The sequence below is a fragment of the Littorina saxatilis genome, linkage group LG4, assembly GCF_037325665.1.
Source record: "Littorina saxatilis isolate snail1 linkage group LG4, US_GU_Lsax_2.0, whole genome shotgun sequence".
NCBI lineage: Eukaryota > Metazoa > Mollusca > Gastropoda > Littorinimorpha > Littorinidae > Littorina > Littorina saxatilis.
This window is the reverse complement of record NC_090248.1, coordinates 53,823,025-53,839,865: the sequence shown is the minus strand read 5'-3', so window position 1 is coordinate 53,839,865 and position 16,841 is coordinate 53,823,025. Positions and strand designations below refer to the sequence as shown.

Below are 16,841 nucleotides of genomic sequence, written 5' to 3'. Positions count from 1 at the left end.
GCGAAAATAGGTTAATTAGTACTTCGATTATTATTTAAGGAATCGATCCAAAAATAATTTCATCTTATTCCTTATCATTTCCTGATTCCAAAAACATATAAATATATTATGTTGTATTCGAAACAAGCTCAAAAAGTTAAAAAGAATACAGAAAAGCGCGCTTTCCTGCTTACCGCAGTACGCTATTCTTGCATGTCTGTTTACTTCGTGTTGCACTGAAAAAATGAGCGACTTCCTTGCCGCGTTGATTGACGAAGCTGTTTTGTCCTCGTGAAAACACTGCAGTGCGTGCAGTTTTATTCTGTGGGTTCGACAGATTGACTAAATGTTGTAATTTCGCCTTACGCGACTTGTTAAGAAATAGTTTTCTCACATTTGTGAAGGTCTTAAAAGGGGGGTTCCACTGTTCTGCCATTTATGATCAAGAGGACCAAAGGAGTAACAGTCAGCTGTCCCATGCAGAGAGAGAGAGAGAGAGAGAGAGAGAGAGAGAGAGAGAGAGAGAGAGAGAGAGAGAGAGAGAGAGAGAGAGAAAGAGAAAGAGAGAGAAAGAAAGTAGTTTGACAAAATGGAAACCTTCAAAGAAAGAAACATTCAAATTTCACTGTTTATTTTCATGAGTTCTTTCTAAGGAGGATAAGACATTTCCCCAAGTATGAAATTTTATTTAATAGGTTTGAAATTCAATGCCTCTTGAAGATACATTCCTTTTGTTCCCGATCAACTACACCTCTACAAATGAGATGACTTACATGCACGCATGCAAAAACTCTGCATCTAGTGTGGAATGGAGATTCCTTGCTAAATTTATTTTGTAAATGACACTAACTTGGCAAATTAATGCACATATATTCACAAATTCCAAATCTGCACAGCAAGAAAGAAGCAACGCTGTTTCTTTTTAATAAATGTGAGCCTGTATGGGAAAACCAGTCTAAATGGGAACATTTTTACTTTTTACTTTTTGATATGATACCGTATGCAACTTCAAACTTTGACAAATATTTTACAAAAAAAGAGAAAAGAATTGATCTAACTGTAATAGTTTTTGTACAGTGCTGTTTTCAAATACACAGGTGAAATCCTTTTGGGATGATGAAGTTGGATGACCAATAAAGCGATTTAGCAGTAAATCTGAAGATTGATAATTTTATCCCTTCTGACTTATTTCCATTGTAGCCGAAAATTGCTCGCTGCGTCTTTAGCCGGGGTTTTCCATGCAGGCTCACATATACTTCCAAACAGAAGGATGATTTTATCACATGTACATGCAAACTTTTATCTCCCTTCTGTGTGAAAATGTGTCGCATCAAACTCTGTACATGAACACTTTGCCGCTCCTGTGTGTTTCAACATATGTCGCTTTAAATGTCCAGAGTGTGCGACACCTTGCTTTTTCTTCTGTATGTTTTAACCCTTACACTGGTGCAATTCTGTAACACATGTTACATAGCCACTGGTGAATTAACAGATGGAAAAATAAAGAACAACGGTCATATAGGTTTTCGCATCCATGGGAGGTAATCCGAACCGACCTAACAGACTGAGCCAGTAGCGCGACATATGTCGTGACAACCAGGTGACAGTATACGTAATCGCGACAACCAGCCTAAGGGTTAACATGTCGCTTCAAATGACCAGACCGGAGGAACCAGCTATCCTTTTTCTCTCCTGTATGTGTAAACATGTGTTGCTTCAAACTACAAGGCTGTGAACTTTGCATCACACTCTGTACGTGTATACTTTTTCTGTCCTGTATGTGTTAACATGTGTCGCTTGAAAGTTCCAGACTGTGTGAACATAGTATCACACTCTGTGCATGCATGCTTTTTCAGACCTGTATGTGTCAACATGTGTTGCTTCAAATGACCAGACTGTGCAAACTTGGCATCACATTCTGTGCATGCATACTTTTTCTGTCCTGTGTGTGTTAACATGTGTTGCTTCAAAGTACCAGACCGTGCAAACTTGGCAGCACACTCTGTACATGCATACTTTTTCTGTCCTGTATGTGTCAACATGTGTCGCTTCAAATTACCAGACTGTGCAAACTTGGCATCACATTCTGTGCATGCATACTTTTTCTGTCCTGTGTGTGTTAACATGTGTTTCTTCAAAGTACCAGACAGTGCGAACCTAGCATCACACTCTGTACATGCATACTTTTTCTCTCCTGTATGTGTTAACATGTGCCCCTTCAAAGTACCTGACTGTGTAAACCTTGCATCACATTCTGTACATGCATACTTTTTCTGTCCTGTATGTGTCAACATGTGTCGCTTCAAACTACCAGACTGTGCAAACTTGGCATCACATTCTGTGCATGCATACTTTTTCTGTCCTGTGTGTGTTAACATGTGTTGCTTCAAAGCACCAGACCGTGCAAACTTGGCAGCACACTCTGTACATGCATACTTTTTCTGACCTGTATGTGTTGCATACTTTTTCTCTCCTGTATGTGTTAACAAGTGTTGCTCCAAATTACCAGACTGTGTGCACCTAGCATCCCATTCTGTACATGCATACTTTTTCTGTCCTGTACGTGTTAACATGTGTTGCTTCAAAGCACCAGACCGTGCAAACCTGGCAGCACACTCTGTGCATGCATACTTTTTCTGACCTGTATGTGTTAACATGTGATGCTTCAAATTACAAGACTGTGTGAATCTAGCATCACATTCTGTACATGCATACTTTTTCTGTCCTGTATGTGTTAACATGTGTTGCTTCAAATAACGAGACTGTGTGAACCTAGCAGCACACTCTGTGCATGCATACTTTTTCTGTCCTGTATGTGTTAACATGTGTTGGTTCAAAGCACCAGGCCGTGTGAACCTAGCAGCACACTCTGTGCATGCATACTTTTTCTGGCCTGTATGTGTTAACAGGTCTTGCTTCACATCACCAGTCTTTGTTAACCCAGCACACTCAATACTTGAAGGTTCCTCTTGTTTCAGCCAGGTATCACACTCAGTACTTAAATGTTCCTCTTGTTTCACCCAGGTATCACACCCAGCACTTGAAGGTTCCTCTTGTTTCACCCAGGTATCACACTCAGCACTTAAAGGTTCCACTTGTTTCACCCAGGTATCACACTCAGCACTTAAAGGTTCCTCTTGTTTCAGCCAGGTATCACACTCAGCACTTGAAGGTTCCTCTTGTTTCAGCCAGGTATCACACTCAGCACTTGAAGGTTCCTCTTGTTTCAGCCAGGTATCACACTCAGCACTTGAAGGTTCCTCTTGTTTCAGCCAGGTATCACACTCAGCACTTGAAGGTTCCTCTTGTTTTACCCAGGTATCACTGTGAGCGCTGTCTGCAGCTTGTCCTTCTAATGTCAGCACTGTAGGCATGGTAGATGTGTTCTCTGTGGCCACAACCTCGCTGAATGGCACTGAAAAAAACAACAACACCCAAAGACATCCATTTAAGAATTTAATTTATCATTTGTATCAAATGTTTCTCCTAGCTGCTTCCTGTTTTTGACAATGTCATTCTTCTTTCTGATTCAACACACCTAAAGCAGAAGCAGGCAATTTCAAAGGCAACAGAAAACCATCTCTTATTATACATTGTTATAGGCTTAATGATACACCCAAAACAAGAGAGTGACAAACATTGAACATTTAGACATTTTTTAGTTTCAAAATGAATGTAAAAATACTACATGGAAGCTGTTCCTCTGTACAACCATGGTATCTTGTCGAGCAGGGTCAATTAATATGATGACATTACTCGAGGCTTCGCAGAGAGTGTCGTCATAGATTCATTCACCTTGGATGAATCAGAGGTGAAACCCATTAAAGGGGATTTTTGCTTTGACAATTGTCATCACAAGGTACACATAAATTATCAGGACAAAATTGTAATCACAAGACTGGTACTGGATTTTGTTTGCCGTCTGCAAAGGATCTGGCTCTGAAGCTGGACACGAACAGAGTGTATTAGTCCCTTTATTGACCAGCAAAAATGCAAAATCCTCCGTCATTGTTCCTAGTTTCTTCTTTTTACTCATTTGTCAACATTGCATGGGAAAACCCAGAAGACTGTTTAAGCTGTTTTCAGACAGGGGTTTAACTGCGGCTTGCCCCCGCCCATCCCGCCGCCGCTTTGTAGTCGCCGACCTCACGGTCTACTTGCTTTTAAACTGTCAAGGATGCCATCTCGCCCCCGCAAGCAGTTCCAACTTGCCCCCGTGTATTCCATGCGATGAAGTTGACGTTTCTCGTGCAAAACAGGTTATAAAAAAATAACATGTTTACCTGAGTTTTACCTGAGTTTACTGACGTACCCTTTGCGATGAAGTTTACTTTTGACGTTACTCGTGCAAAACAGGTTAAAAAAAACTGACACGTTTACCTGAGTTTATGTCTGTGTATATGTGTGTGGCGACGTCATAAACAGGCAAAGCCATAAACTGTCTGCGTTATGTACTGTTTTGTGTGCGTACATGTGTGTGTCAGTGTGTAAGTGTGTGCGTGCGTGTGTGTTTGTGTGTGTCTGTGTGTGGTTTCTCATGCCTAAGACAGACAAATCGCCTCTATTGCAAAACTCAAGACAAATGGGGGCGAGATGGAAGGGGGCGAGTCGCCTCTCTTGCAAAAACTCAAGATAATTGGGGGCGAGATGGGAAGCGGCGAGGGCGAATGGGGACGTCACCACTCGGTCTATGAGTCTAAAATGATGACAGAGTTGTGAACAAAGAAAGTGGAAAAGAAAAACATTTTACCAGCATACACACATAACAAGACATCATGAAGGATGTACATGCAAAGGATGGAGACTTTGGCGCCAGTCAATTTTGTTTGGTCACTGCAGTAAAATATAAGCAGATCTTCAGGGTAAATGTGGGCATGCAGACTTGTGAAAAGTGTGAGTACACAAAACTTTCTTTGTTCTTTATGGCCTTCAAGCTGTGAAACATAATCACTGTTTTGTCTTAGTTGTGTGGCAAGTCTTTGCTTCCACTATCATGTTACTGATGTTGATGACGGATTTGTGAGACAAATCAACAAATCTATTGTGTGGATAACTCTGATCAAAAATCAGGTAATGATGCACCCGTTTACAGTTAACTAAAGAAATGAACAATCTATGGTTAATTTCAACAGTATGTCGAAATAAACTATTGGGCATTAAAACAAAAGCTTTCATGCATTTCTCAGTGATCGGAACAGATTTTAAGTGGCAGTTTGGTGGTTGAAACTATAAATCGGTGTGACCTTTAAAATCATGAAGAATGTACACGCAAAGGATGGAGACTTTGGCGCCATTCATTTTTGTTCGGTCACTTTAGTATAATCAACAGATCTTCAGTGAAAATGTGGATTGACAGTGGTCAGGCTTGTAAACGTGTGAGTACATAAAACTTTCTTTGTTCTCTATGGCATTCAAGCTGTTAGTTGTGTGGCTAGACTTTGCTTCCACTCTCATTTTGCTGATGTTGTCGACGGCTTTGTGAGACAAATCAATAATTCTATTATGTGGAAGCTGGAAAACTAAAAAAAGTAGGTATATGCAATGATGGGTTTGCACTTCACTAAAGAAATGAACTATCCATGATTAATTTTAACCATTAAACGTTTGTCAAAATGAACCATAGGACTTTAAAAATAAAAGCTTTCAGTATGATCTGAACGCATGAATCCATGAACCGGTGTGACCTTTAAAAGCTGCCAGATTGTGACTGTGAGCAGAGGGGGATTACGGTCGCAAATACCTAAATACCCCTTAATTACGGGGTCTATTTCACCTGGCTCCCATTTGAAACTGGGTCATGCAAATACCTAAATACCTCTTAATTACGGGGTCTATTTCACCTGGCTCCCATTTGAAACTGGGTCATACTTCATCATTTTAAATAACCTTTTTTTAATCTATTTTTTTTAGTTTTCAGTCAATTTTTGGTTACCTTGTCACTGCGACTGCAACAGATATTTTGGGCTAGATTTACCCACTAGAATAACTTAGACAACTAAAGGAGATCATGTAATACATACTCCCTGTAAAAACAAACAAGAAAATTGGTTGATTAAAATCAACAGGGGTCGAAGCTGTGTAACAATAAAAGAAACATCATATTGTATTGGGGTTACAAAACTTACATGTGTTGCAGAATATTTGAAACGGCGGTATACAGTGGTACCTGTGGTTAACGGATACGATTTGGATCAGCCATTGGCTGTGCGATTGTGATGCGTTTGACCAATGAGATACAATTCTATTCTGGACATTGTGATTGGTTGTATTGACGTTATTATGTGCTGTTTGGTACGGTACGATTTGAGATGTTTGGCAGATGTAAGAAGAACTGTGACTGACTCAGCGCAGGTAGAATTTGATAGATGATCGAAGAATGTGCTTCGTATGCAGTTGGTTTAAAGCAATGCTTTATTCATGTATTACATATGTTCTTAAAGTTTACATTGACATGAAGTGAAAACAACAACAAGCCCACAGCTTGTGGCAGTGTCTTCAACACAAACTTACAATCATAGGTAGGAACATGGCAGACAGTCAAGTACTTACACAATGTGCAAAAACAGTCAGTCAGTTTAACACAAGATGTCACCCAAATTTAGAAGGGAAAAAAACACAACACGAACAACAGAGAAGGGAAAAGATACTTAATAAGATTTTTAAAAAGTTGATGCGGCACTGGTGCAGAAACAGTATACATACATGTATGACACTGACCCTGAGCTGACCCCGAGGCACTGAAAAGGTTTTCCTGGAAAACTTTTCTCGAAGAACGAATGGGTTCGGTGGATTTGTCAGTCTGTCACATGTTGAAGGGCCCTGTACGGGTTGAAAGAGATAAGCTACTGTCGTGTTTTTTCCAAACCTAGTTTTTTTTGTTTGTTTGCTTAACACCCAGCCGACCACGAAGGGCCATATCAGGGCGGTGCCGCTTTGACATATAACGTGCGCCACACACAAGACAGAAGTCGCAGCACAGGCTTCATGTCTTACCCAGTCACATTATTCTGACACCGGACCAACCAGTCCTAGCACTAACCCCATAATGCCAGACGCCAGGCGGAGCAGCCACTAGATTGCCAATTTTAAAGTCTTAGGTATGACCCGGCCGGGGTTCGAACCCACGACCTCCCGATCACGGGGCGGACGCCATACCACTAGGCCAACCGTGCCGATCCAAACCTAGTGCACTACCATTCTCACGAGATAAGTTACTTCTGTTTTGTTCCGTTTTTTTTCCAAATTGACACCATGTATGACAGATGAAACAGAAAAGCCTGTTGTAGGATGGAAAAACGAAACAAAAAAAAAGTAACTGATCTCATGAGAACGGCAAACAACGACACATGTTCACAACTCTCACCCTATTGAAGAAGAGGGGTCGTCCTCGACCCCTCCATAAACTCAGAAAATGTCCCCCTCCCTCAATTTTTAAATCCAGTAGCAGAGCCAGCAAGAAAGCCATGCGATTTCAGTTGCAGAATTTGTTATTTTTCTCATATGAGCAGGGAAGGCCAAATCGTCTGACCGAACGCCAGAAGCGGGGAGACGGGCGCTGTGGCGGGGTGGTAAGACGTCGACCTCTTAATCGGAAGGTCGAGGGTTCGAATCCCAGCCGCGGCCGCCTGGTGGGTTAAGTGTGGAGATTTTTTTATCTCCCAGGTCAACTTATGTGCAGACCTGCAAGCACAAGACCAAGTGCGCACGGAAAAGATCCTGTAATCCATGTCAGAGTTCGGTGGGTTATAGAAATACGAAAATACCCAGCATGCTTCCTCCGAAAGTGGCGTATGGCTGCCTTAATGGCGGGGTAAAAATGGTCATACACGTAAAATTCCACTCGTGCAAAAACACGAGTGTACGTGGGAGTTTCAGCCCACGAACGCAGAAGAAGAAGATATGAGCAGGGAAGGCCAAATCGTCTGCCTGATCGCCACAAGCGAGTAAAAAATCCGCCGGGCTAGCTAGAAACCGCCTGGCAACTCGCTCGCTGGCCAGTGAAACATCCTGTCTTCTTCTTCTTCGTTCATGGGCTTAGACTCCCACGTTCACTCATGATTTTAGCACGAGTGGATTTTTACGTGTATGACCGTTTTTACTCCGCCATTCAGGCAGCATACGCCGATTTTTGGGGAGGCATGCTGGGCATTTTTGTGTTTCTATAACCCACCGAACTCTGACATGGATTACAGGATCTTTTCCGTGCACACTTGATCTTGTGCTTGCGTGTAGAGGTTTGCACATAAGTTGACCTGGGAGATCAGAAAAATCTCCACTCTTAACCCACCAGGCGGCAGCGACCGGCATCTTACCACCACGCCATTCGAAACATCACGTCAAATGCGAACCTTCCCGCTGTCATATCAAGTTTTAAAGCCATATAAACACCGCAGACATTAATAAACTGTGGTATGCACAGGGCCAGCAACATTTCTGGCGAACTTGCGACTTTCTTGAAGTTACTCGCCCGGCTGGCGAGTTAACATTTTGATATTTAGCCATCCCTGCATATAAAGTGTTTCCTTAGCCTTACCATAAGGATGTGGTTCAGTCATGTGCCAACACTCTTCAGCCACATCAATCTCTATCTTGACATCGGAAAAAACTGCTGTGTCTCCCTCGACCATGCTGTTGTGAGAAGCCATGGTCACTGTTCACTGTTCAAGGCGCAGAGAGTTCCTGACTGTTCACTGTTTAAGGTGTTGACGGTCTATGACTGCTCACTCTTCAAGAAGTTGCTGTGGGAAAAACAAGAGTCAAGATTCACCAAACAAAGTATGGAAGCTGACAAAAGGGGAACTCAGTGATTATTTTGATTTCAAACCCTAAGACCCAATTCATCTTATAACACAATTTAAAAAAATAATTTTTTCAATGTAAGCTTAAACAGTTATCTGGCATATAGTGTTAAAACCGAGTAATTTTCCGTGAAAAGAATGGTGACTTTCGGTTTAACACTGTACACACCAGTTAACAGATTCGACGCTTACATGGAACGAAGAAGGAAACTCACGTGATACCTAAAGCGATTCTGGTTGGTGGAGACATTTCGTCAAGTAACCTCTGTGTCGTCTGCTCAGCGAGGAATGAAACAAGTTCACGCGACGATTCATTTTCATCAACGTTTTAGCAAAAACTGCAAGCAACTGCCATATGGCATTCACTTGCTCAATAATTTATTGGTTGCAACAATGGAACTTATAGACTCCAGAAAAGGTGGTCTAAAGATTGCAGAATTCACAACATTCCTCGAGAATTGTTAGAATGTGACTGCGAACCACCATTCAGGTTGACAAAATGTTATTGGTTGTGTGGGAGTTATGATAAACCTTTAGTTCGACTGATTGGAATGGGATTGATGGGATAGCAACAAACTGACATGTGGCTGTAGGAAGTACCTACACGTCTGCCAGCCTTACTGATCTCACATAATCATAATGATAAACTCCATATACTGACTATCCCCCCTCCCATCCAAAAATTAATGTTGTTGATCAAAGTTTGGACCCGTATTCCACTCATGTTGTCTCACTCTTCAAGTTGTTCTTTTTCACATAAATAGAAATTTGCGTTCCACGCAAATTATTATATTGTCAAATTCCATCACAAATCTGCTTCACTCAATTGCACGATCTTGACATGCTTTTCTCCTCCTGGATAATTTCACCTCTTGAAATTGACGGGGCAGCAATCAGTCTGGAGTTGGTTTGGGCAGAAGCCCGGCTGCCATCCACATGTAACAAACTGTAACTGGTTTCACAGCCCAGCCAGCGAACTTGTTGGCTGCAAATGGACTACAGACACCGACCGAGTACCGTCCTGTCATCGAGTCAGACCACAGGCGGAGGTATCGTCCACTGGACTGCTACTATCACAGAAAGACTGTACATGTAATTCTGTGATAGTAGTAGTCCAGTGGACGATACCTCCGCCTGTGGTCAGACAAACTTTTGATATCATTCCCTTTTCTTTCTTTATTTGGTGTTTAACGTCGTTTTCAACCACGAAGGTTATATCGCAACGAAATATCATTCCCGCAAGTGTTTGAAGGGGTCCGCCTAAACTACGCGCCAGCACGCGCTACCTTGAACCATAGCACTTATATATTTTATTTTTATATTTTTAGTTAGTTCATCGTCCATTCCCACATAATACAAAATTTCAAACTTCAATGATGAAACATACGGAAGTTATGACGAGTTTAAGGAGAGCTAATGCACTACTCTCAAATCCGACGATTGTCGGACATGGAGCCACGGCCTCAGGATAGCTCTCCTATAACGCGTCTTAGCTATCGTAAATTTTATCACTGAAGTTTGAAATTTTGTATAATGTAAGAACTGACGATGGAATGACTAGAAACATACAGATAAATTATATAACAGCTATGAATCTCAGTAGCGTCCACTTAAAATTGGTAGCGCGCAGTTTTAGTCACTGCCGGATTTTGTCGGATTTGAGAGTAGCGCATTAGCTTGCCTAAAACCCGTCATAACTACTGAAATGTTCAACACTCAAGCTTGAAATTTTGTATTATGTAAGAATGGACAATGTACTATATAGACTATAAAAATAAATTATGTAAGTGTTATGGATCACTGGGTAGCGTCAACTTCAAAGTGGTAGCACGCTGTTTAGTCAATCATAGAGAAATCGTCGGATTTGAGAGTAGTGCATTAGCTCTCCTTAAACTCGTCATAACTTCCGTATTTTTCATCATTGAAGTTTGAAATTTTGTATTATGTGAGAATGGACGATGAACTAACTAGACATATAAAAATAAAGTATATAAGTGCTATGGTTCAAGGTAGCGCGTGCTGGCGCGTGCTAGCGCGTAGTTTAGTCGGACCGGTTTGAAGTAACTATAACTTTAATACTAACCTTGATTAAATTGTAACGGCGCATGTTAGTCACTTGCTCTGCTTCCACTTGCTCGTGGTCAGCAAGTAGGACTTGTCAGTCAGTTGACAGTGCACTTGAAAAAGGCATCATGGCAGCTGCATCTCTGTGCTGTACAACCCAAACAGAGTAGTTTCCCTTACGACGTCTTTTCGCATAAACTGCCGAAAAAAACCGGATAGGCGCCCGAAGAACAACAAAACCTTCTACGCGTGTTATGCTTTAACAAATTAGCGTTGAATGGTTACCGGCTTTTAATCTGCATCTGCATCTGCATGGGTAACGCCGATGTAACGATTACATATTTCCCCCGTGGTCCCCCTCGTTATATATACTGAAATGTTGTTTCCTGGTGAAATGAAGAAGTGACATTATTTAAGGATGAAAAGCGTGTCAGTTTCTTGAATGTGAAGAACATTGGTGGTCAAATTTAATAGATTTCATCCCAAAACTCGAATTCTTTGAAAACGTGTACCGAGTGGTTACGTCCCTTGAATAAGAAGGGAACCATTTTAGGATGAATCAAATTTCAAAAAAATCTGAAAATTGTAATTAAAATTATTTTTTTATAAAACGATCCAAAATTACTTTTATTTTATTCTTCATCATGTTCTGATTCCAAAAACATATAAATATGTCATATTCGGATTAAAAACAAGCTCTGAAAATTAAAACAATAAAATGTATGATTAAAATAAAATGTCTGAAATCGTTTTAAAAACAATTTCATCTTATTCCAGTGTCGGTTCCTGATTCCAAAAACATATAGATATGATATGTTTGGATTAAAAACACGCTCAAAAAGTTAAAACGAAGAGAGGTACACAGTAAAGTGTGCTATGCAGCACAGCGCGACCGCTACCGCGCCAAACAGGCTCGTCATTACATTTAGTCAAGTTTTGACTAAATGTTTTAACGTAGAGGGGGGAATCGAGACGAGGGTCGTGGTGTATGTACGTGTGTGTGTCTGTCTGTGTGTGTGTGTAGAGCGATTCAGACTAAACTACTGGACCGATCTTTATGAAATTTGACATGAGAGTTCCTGGGTATGATATCCCCAGACGTTTTTTTCATTGTTTTGATAAATGTCTTTGGTGACGTCATATCCAGCTTTTCGTGATAGTTGAGGCGGCACTGTCACGCTCTCATTTTTCAACCAAATTGGTTGAAATTTTGGTCAAGTAATCTTCGACGAAGTCCGGACTTCGGTACAGTATAGACCGGATGTATAAAACACCGGATGTATGAAAGTCTGGATGTATGAAAGGGGTAGGCAGGGTCCCGGCAGAAGCTACTCTTTGTTATTACTTAGAATTTTCCGGTTGTATGAAAATCGGATGTATAAAAGTCCGGTTGTATAAAAGCAAATCTCTGGTCCCGAGCAGCACAAATGCGTTGTTGCAAGACCGGTTGTAAGAAAACGAAAGTAGACCCAAGTCACCAAATGAGGATGCCCTGAAAACTTCCCCACCAACTGATTTTTATCCAGATTCTATAGCTGTCAACGAGTTGTTCTGTTTAATTTGTTTCTCCATTCAATCATTTTTTTAACCTGTTACAAATTCGTCACGAAGACCCATAAAATCCCAGAAGGCATTTGTGTTACATTTATAACCAGAGACATTGGTCATGGATGTGAATCAGTTGTTATCTGTTTATGTTGTTGTATTTTATGTTGTTGTATTTTATTTTGTTGTATTTGATGTTGTTGTTTTTATGTTCTTGTTGTTGTTTTTACATTTAGTCAAGTTTTGACTAAATGTTTTAACGTAGAGGAGGGAATCGAGACGAGGGTTGTGGTGTGTGTGTCTGTGTGTGTCTGTGTGTGTCTGTGTGTGTGTGTAGAGCGATTCAGACCAAACTACTGGACCGATCTTAATGAAATTTGATATGAGAGTTTCTGGGAATGATATCCCCGGACGTTTTTTTTTCTTTTTTTCGATAAATACTTTTGATGACGTCATATCCGGCTTTTTGTAAAAGTTGAGGCGGCACTGTCACACCCTCATTTTTCAATCAGATTGATTGAAATTTTGGCCCAGCAATTTTCGACGAAGGCCGGTGTTCGGTATTGCATTTCAGCTTGGTGGCTTAAAAATTAATTGATGACTTTGGTCATTAAAAATCTGAAAATTGTAAAAAAAACATTTTTTTATAAAACGATCCAAATTTACGTTCATCTTATTCTTCATCATTTTGCTGATTCCAAAAACATATAAATATGTTATATTTGGATTAAAAACAAGCTCTGAAAATTAAAAATATAAAACTTATCATTAAAATTCAATTTCCGAAATCGTTTTAAAAACTATTTCATCTTATTCCTTGTCGGTTCCTGATTCCAAAAACATATAGATATGATATGTTTGGATTAAAAACACGCTCAGAAAGTTAAAACGAAGAGAGGTACAGTAAAGCGTGCTATGAAGCACAGCGCAACCGCTGCCACGCCAAACAGGCTCGTCACTTTCACTGCCTTTTGCACTAGCGGCGGACCACGTTCAGTTTCATTCTGTGAGTTCCACAGCTTGACTAAATGTAGTAATTTCGCCTTATGCGACTTGTTATGTTCTTGTTGTTGTTGTTGTTGATTTTATGTTTAACTCCATTAATAATCTGTTTTGTTTGTCTATTCAGTCATTTTAGCCTGTTATAAATTTGTCATGACTGAAGAGCCATAATAGCCCAGGAAGGCATTTTTTTGTACAATTAAAACCAGAGGCATTGGTCGTGGGTGTGACTCAGTTTTTTTTTATGTTGTTGTTGTTGTTTTAATCCGTTAAACTGGTTTTAAGTTTAACTCATCTTTTTGTATTCAGTGCGCGCGCGTGTGTGTGTGTGTTATAAATGTGTGCGTTTTGGAGAGAGAGAGAGAGAGAGAGAGAGAGAGAGAGAGAGAGAGAGAGAGAGAGAGAGAGAGAGAGAGAGAGAGAGAGAGAGAGAGAGAACTCAGAAAATGTTATTTGCTACGCCAACGGTCATTACAAAGCTTCCACGACCAAAAACATTGGCAAAAGCGCAAAAGTGTTGTGGAGGGAACACACACAATACAGTTGAGCCACACACAAACACACACACAAATACACACGTACACACACACACACACGTGCGCGCGAGCGCACGCACGTACGCGCGCACACACGCGCGCACACACACACACACGGGGGGGGGGGGGGGGTGGGGGGTGGGGGGGGGGGGGTGGGGGTGGGGGGCGGAGAGTGCACGGCCTTATGCAAAGCAGACGTACAGTTCCTTTCACAAACAGTTGCTCTTTCTATCGGTTGTCCTGACTGTGTCAGTGTATGTAAGTACATGTACTTTTCCACTTGTTATTCACAAACCTTTTCTTCTAACAAGGATATGTATCAAAACATTTAAACATAAAAAAACAAATAAATACAAAAATGATATGAAAAAACCTCTACTTTTATCAAGTAACAGACGCGTGGCCGGATGTATGAAAGGCAATCCACAATATTTTCATACATCCGGTTAACCGGATTTAGTAAAGACCGGATGTATGAAAGACAAAAAGTGGGTCCCGACGACTTTCTTACATCCGGTCTCGACTGTATTGCATTTCAGCTTGGTGGCTTAAAAAATAATTAATGACTTTGGTCATTAAAAATCTGAAAATTGTAAAAATACATTTATTTTTATAAAACGATCCAAATTTACGTTCATCTTATTCTCCATCGTTTTCTGATTCCAAAAACATATAAATATGTTATATTTGGATTAAAAACAAGCTCTGAAAATCAAAAATTATTATCAAAATTAAATTTTCCAAATCAATTTAAAAACACTTTCATCTTATTCCTTGTCGGTTCCAGATTCCAAAAACATATAGATATATGTTTCGATTAAAAACACGCTCAGAAAGTTAAAACGAAGAGAGGTACAGAAAAGCGTGCTATCCTTCTCAGCGCATCTACTACACCGCTCTTCTTGTCAATTTCACTGCCTTTGCAGTTTGCCATGAGCGGTGGACTGACGATGCTACGAGTCTTGCTGAAAAATTGCATTGCGTTCAGTTTCATTCTGTGAGTTCGACAGCTACTTGACTAAATGTTGTACATGTATTTTCGCCTTACGCGACTTGTTTTTGCTGCTTGCACTAGCGGCGGACTACGGTCATTGTGAAACAAGAAGGGCAAAGCCCACACGACTCACATGCTGAACAGACCTTGATCTTTCTTTCAGAATAATTTTACAATAAAACTGAGAAAAACAATATTTATTCAGTAAAGAAAATAATTACAGAAAACTAATGCCATTGTGAGTTGCACATTCAGTAATTGCATCCAAGTTATGGTGCATACTGTGTCAAAAGGTTCTCCATCCTAAAATGCTAATCGCTGGTCATTAGGGGATCGAGTCGAACAAGGAACGTCAGTTCTCCGACTTCTCTCTAGTCTGGCGCCTGTTTTCTCTTTTTTGACAAATATCAGTTTAACTCAAACTGAACTGGAACTTGAAGATATGTAACCTAATGTGAGTTATTATGAAAATATAATGTATTTCCCTCACACATATGTAGTTTTGGAAGAGTTATTTTCAATAGTTCAAGGTCAAGGTCACTTCAAAATATATACATTTCAACTTTGAAGGACCCTGTGACCTTGACCTTGAAGTGAGGTCAAGTTGCCAAACATGTTTCTGAAGATCTAATGTATTTCCCTCACACATATGTAGTTTTGGAAGAGTTATTTTCAATAGTTCAAGGTCAAGGTCACTTCAAAATATATACATTTCAACTTTGAAGGACCCTGTGACCTTGACCTTGAAGTGAGGTCAAGTTGCCAAACATGTTTCTGAAGATCTTGTAACCATACACCATCAGGCCACAATTGGTGTTGATAGACTTAATAGTGTCCAAGAAATATACAATGTTAAAGGTTTCACAGACGGATGGGGGGGGGGGGGGGGGGGGGGGGGGGGGACGGACGCCCGGACGCCCGGAAGGACAGGCGGACGATGTCGGTGCGTATATAGACTCACTTTTGTAAGTATAATGTATTTCCCTCACACATATGTAGATTTGGAAGAGTTACCTTCCATAGTTCAAGGTCAAGGTCACTAACTATGTATACAATCCAACTTTAAAGGACCCTTGCGACCTTGACCTTGAAGCAAGGTCAACCAAACTGGTGTCCAAAGATAGGGCTTACATTGCCCTGTATAGCATACATAGCTAAGGTTGCCATTCTCGATAACTTCAGAAAAAAATGCGAAAATGTGAAAAATGGTCGTTTTTAAGACAACAATTACGGCCCCTGTGACCTTGAACTTGAAGTGAGGTCAAGTTGCCGCACATGTTTTTTGAGATCTTGTAACCATACACCATCAGGCCACATCAGGTGTTGATAGACTTAATAGTGTCCAAGAAATATCCAACGTTAAAGTGTGTGTGTGTGTGTGTGTGTAGAGCGATTCAGAGTAAACTACTGGACCGATCTTTATAAAATTTGACATGAGAGTTCCTGGGTATGATATCCCCAGATTCTTTTTTCATTTTTTCGATAAATATCTTTGATGACGTCATATCCGGCTTTTTGTAAAAGTTGAGGCGGCACTGTCACACCCTCATTTTTCTATCAAATTGATTGAAATTTTGGCCAAGCAATCTTCGACGAAGGCCGGACTTCGGTATTGCATTTCAGCTTGGAGGCTTAAAAATTAATTAATGAGTTGGCTCATTAAAGTTGTCATTAAAGTTGTCATTAAAATCGATTTTTCGCAAACAGATTTAAAATTGAGTGCATCATATTCTTCATCATGTTTACTCTTAAAATGTGATCACAATTAGCGAAAATAGGTTAATTAGTACCTCGATTATTATTTAAGAAATCGATCCAAAAATAATTTCATCTTATTCCTTATCATTTCCTGATTCCAAAAACATATAAATATATTATGTTTTATTCGAAACAAGTTAAAAAAGTTAAAAAGAATACAGAAAA

At 40.3% G+C, this 16,841-nt stretch overlaps 2 protein-coding genes across 2 annotated transcripts in view; both read right to left on the bottom strand.

Moving 5' to 3' along the window:
* The window catches only part of LOC138965086 (gastrula zinc finger protein XlCGF57.1-like), a 115,490-nt gene that overhangs the window by 82,834 nt on the left and 15,815 nt on the right, over nt 1-16,841 (bottom strand). The gene's annotated exons all lie outside the window — the stretch shown is intronic.
* LOC138965083 (gastrula zinc finger protein XlCGF57.1-like) lies at nt 594-11,505 on the bottom strand. The gene is made up of 3 exons (XM_070337211.1): nt 10,861-11,505; nt 8,513-8,717; nt 594-3,394 (listed from the first exon to the last, which is right to left on the bottom strand). The coding sequence occupies exons 2-3, from the start codon at nt 8,622-8,624 to the stop codon at nt 1,701-1,703; spliced, it is 1,806 nt and encodes a 601-aa protein (XP_070193312.1). The 5' UTR covers nt 8,625-8,717; nt 10,861-11,505; the 3' UTR covers nt 594-1,700.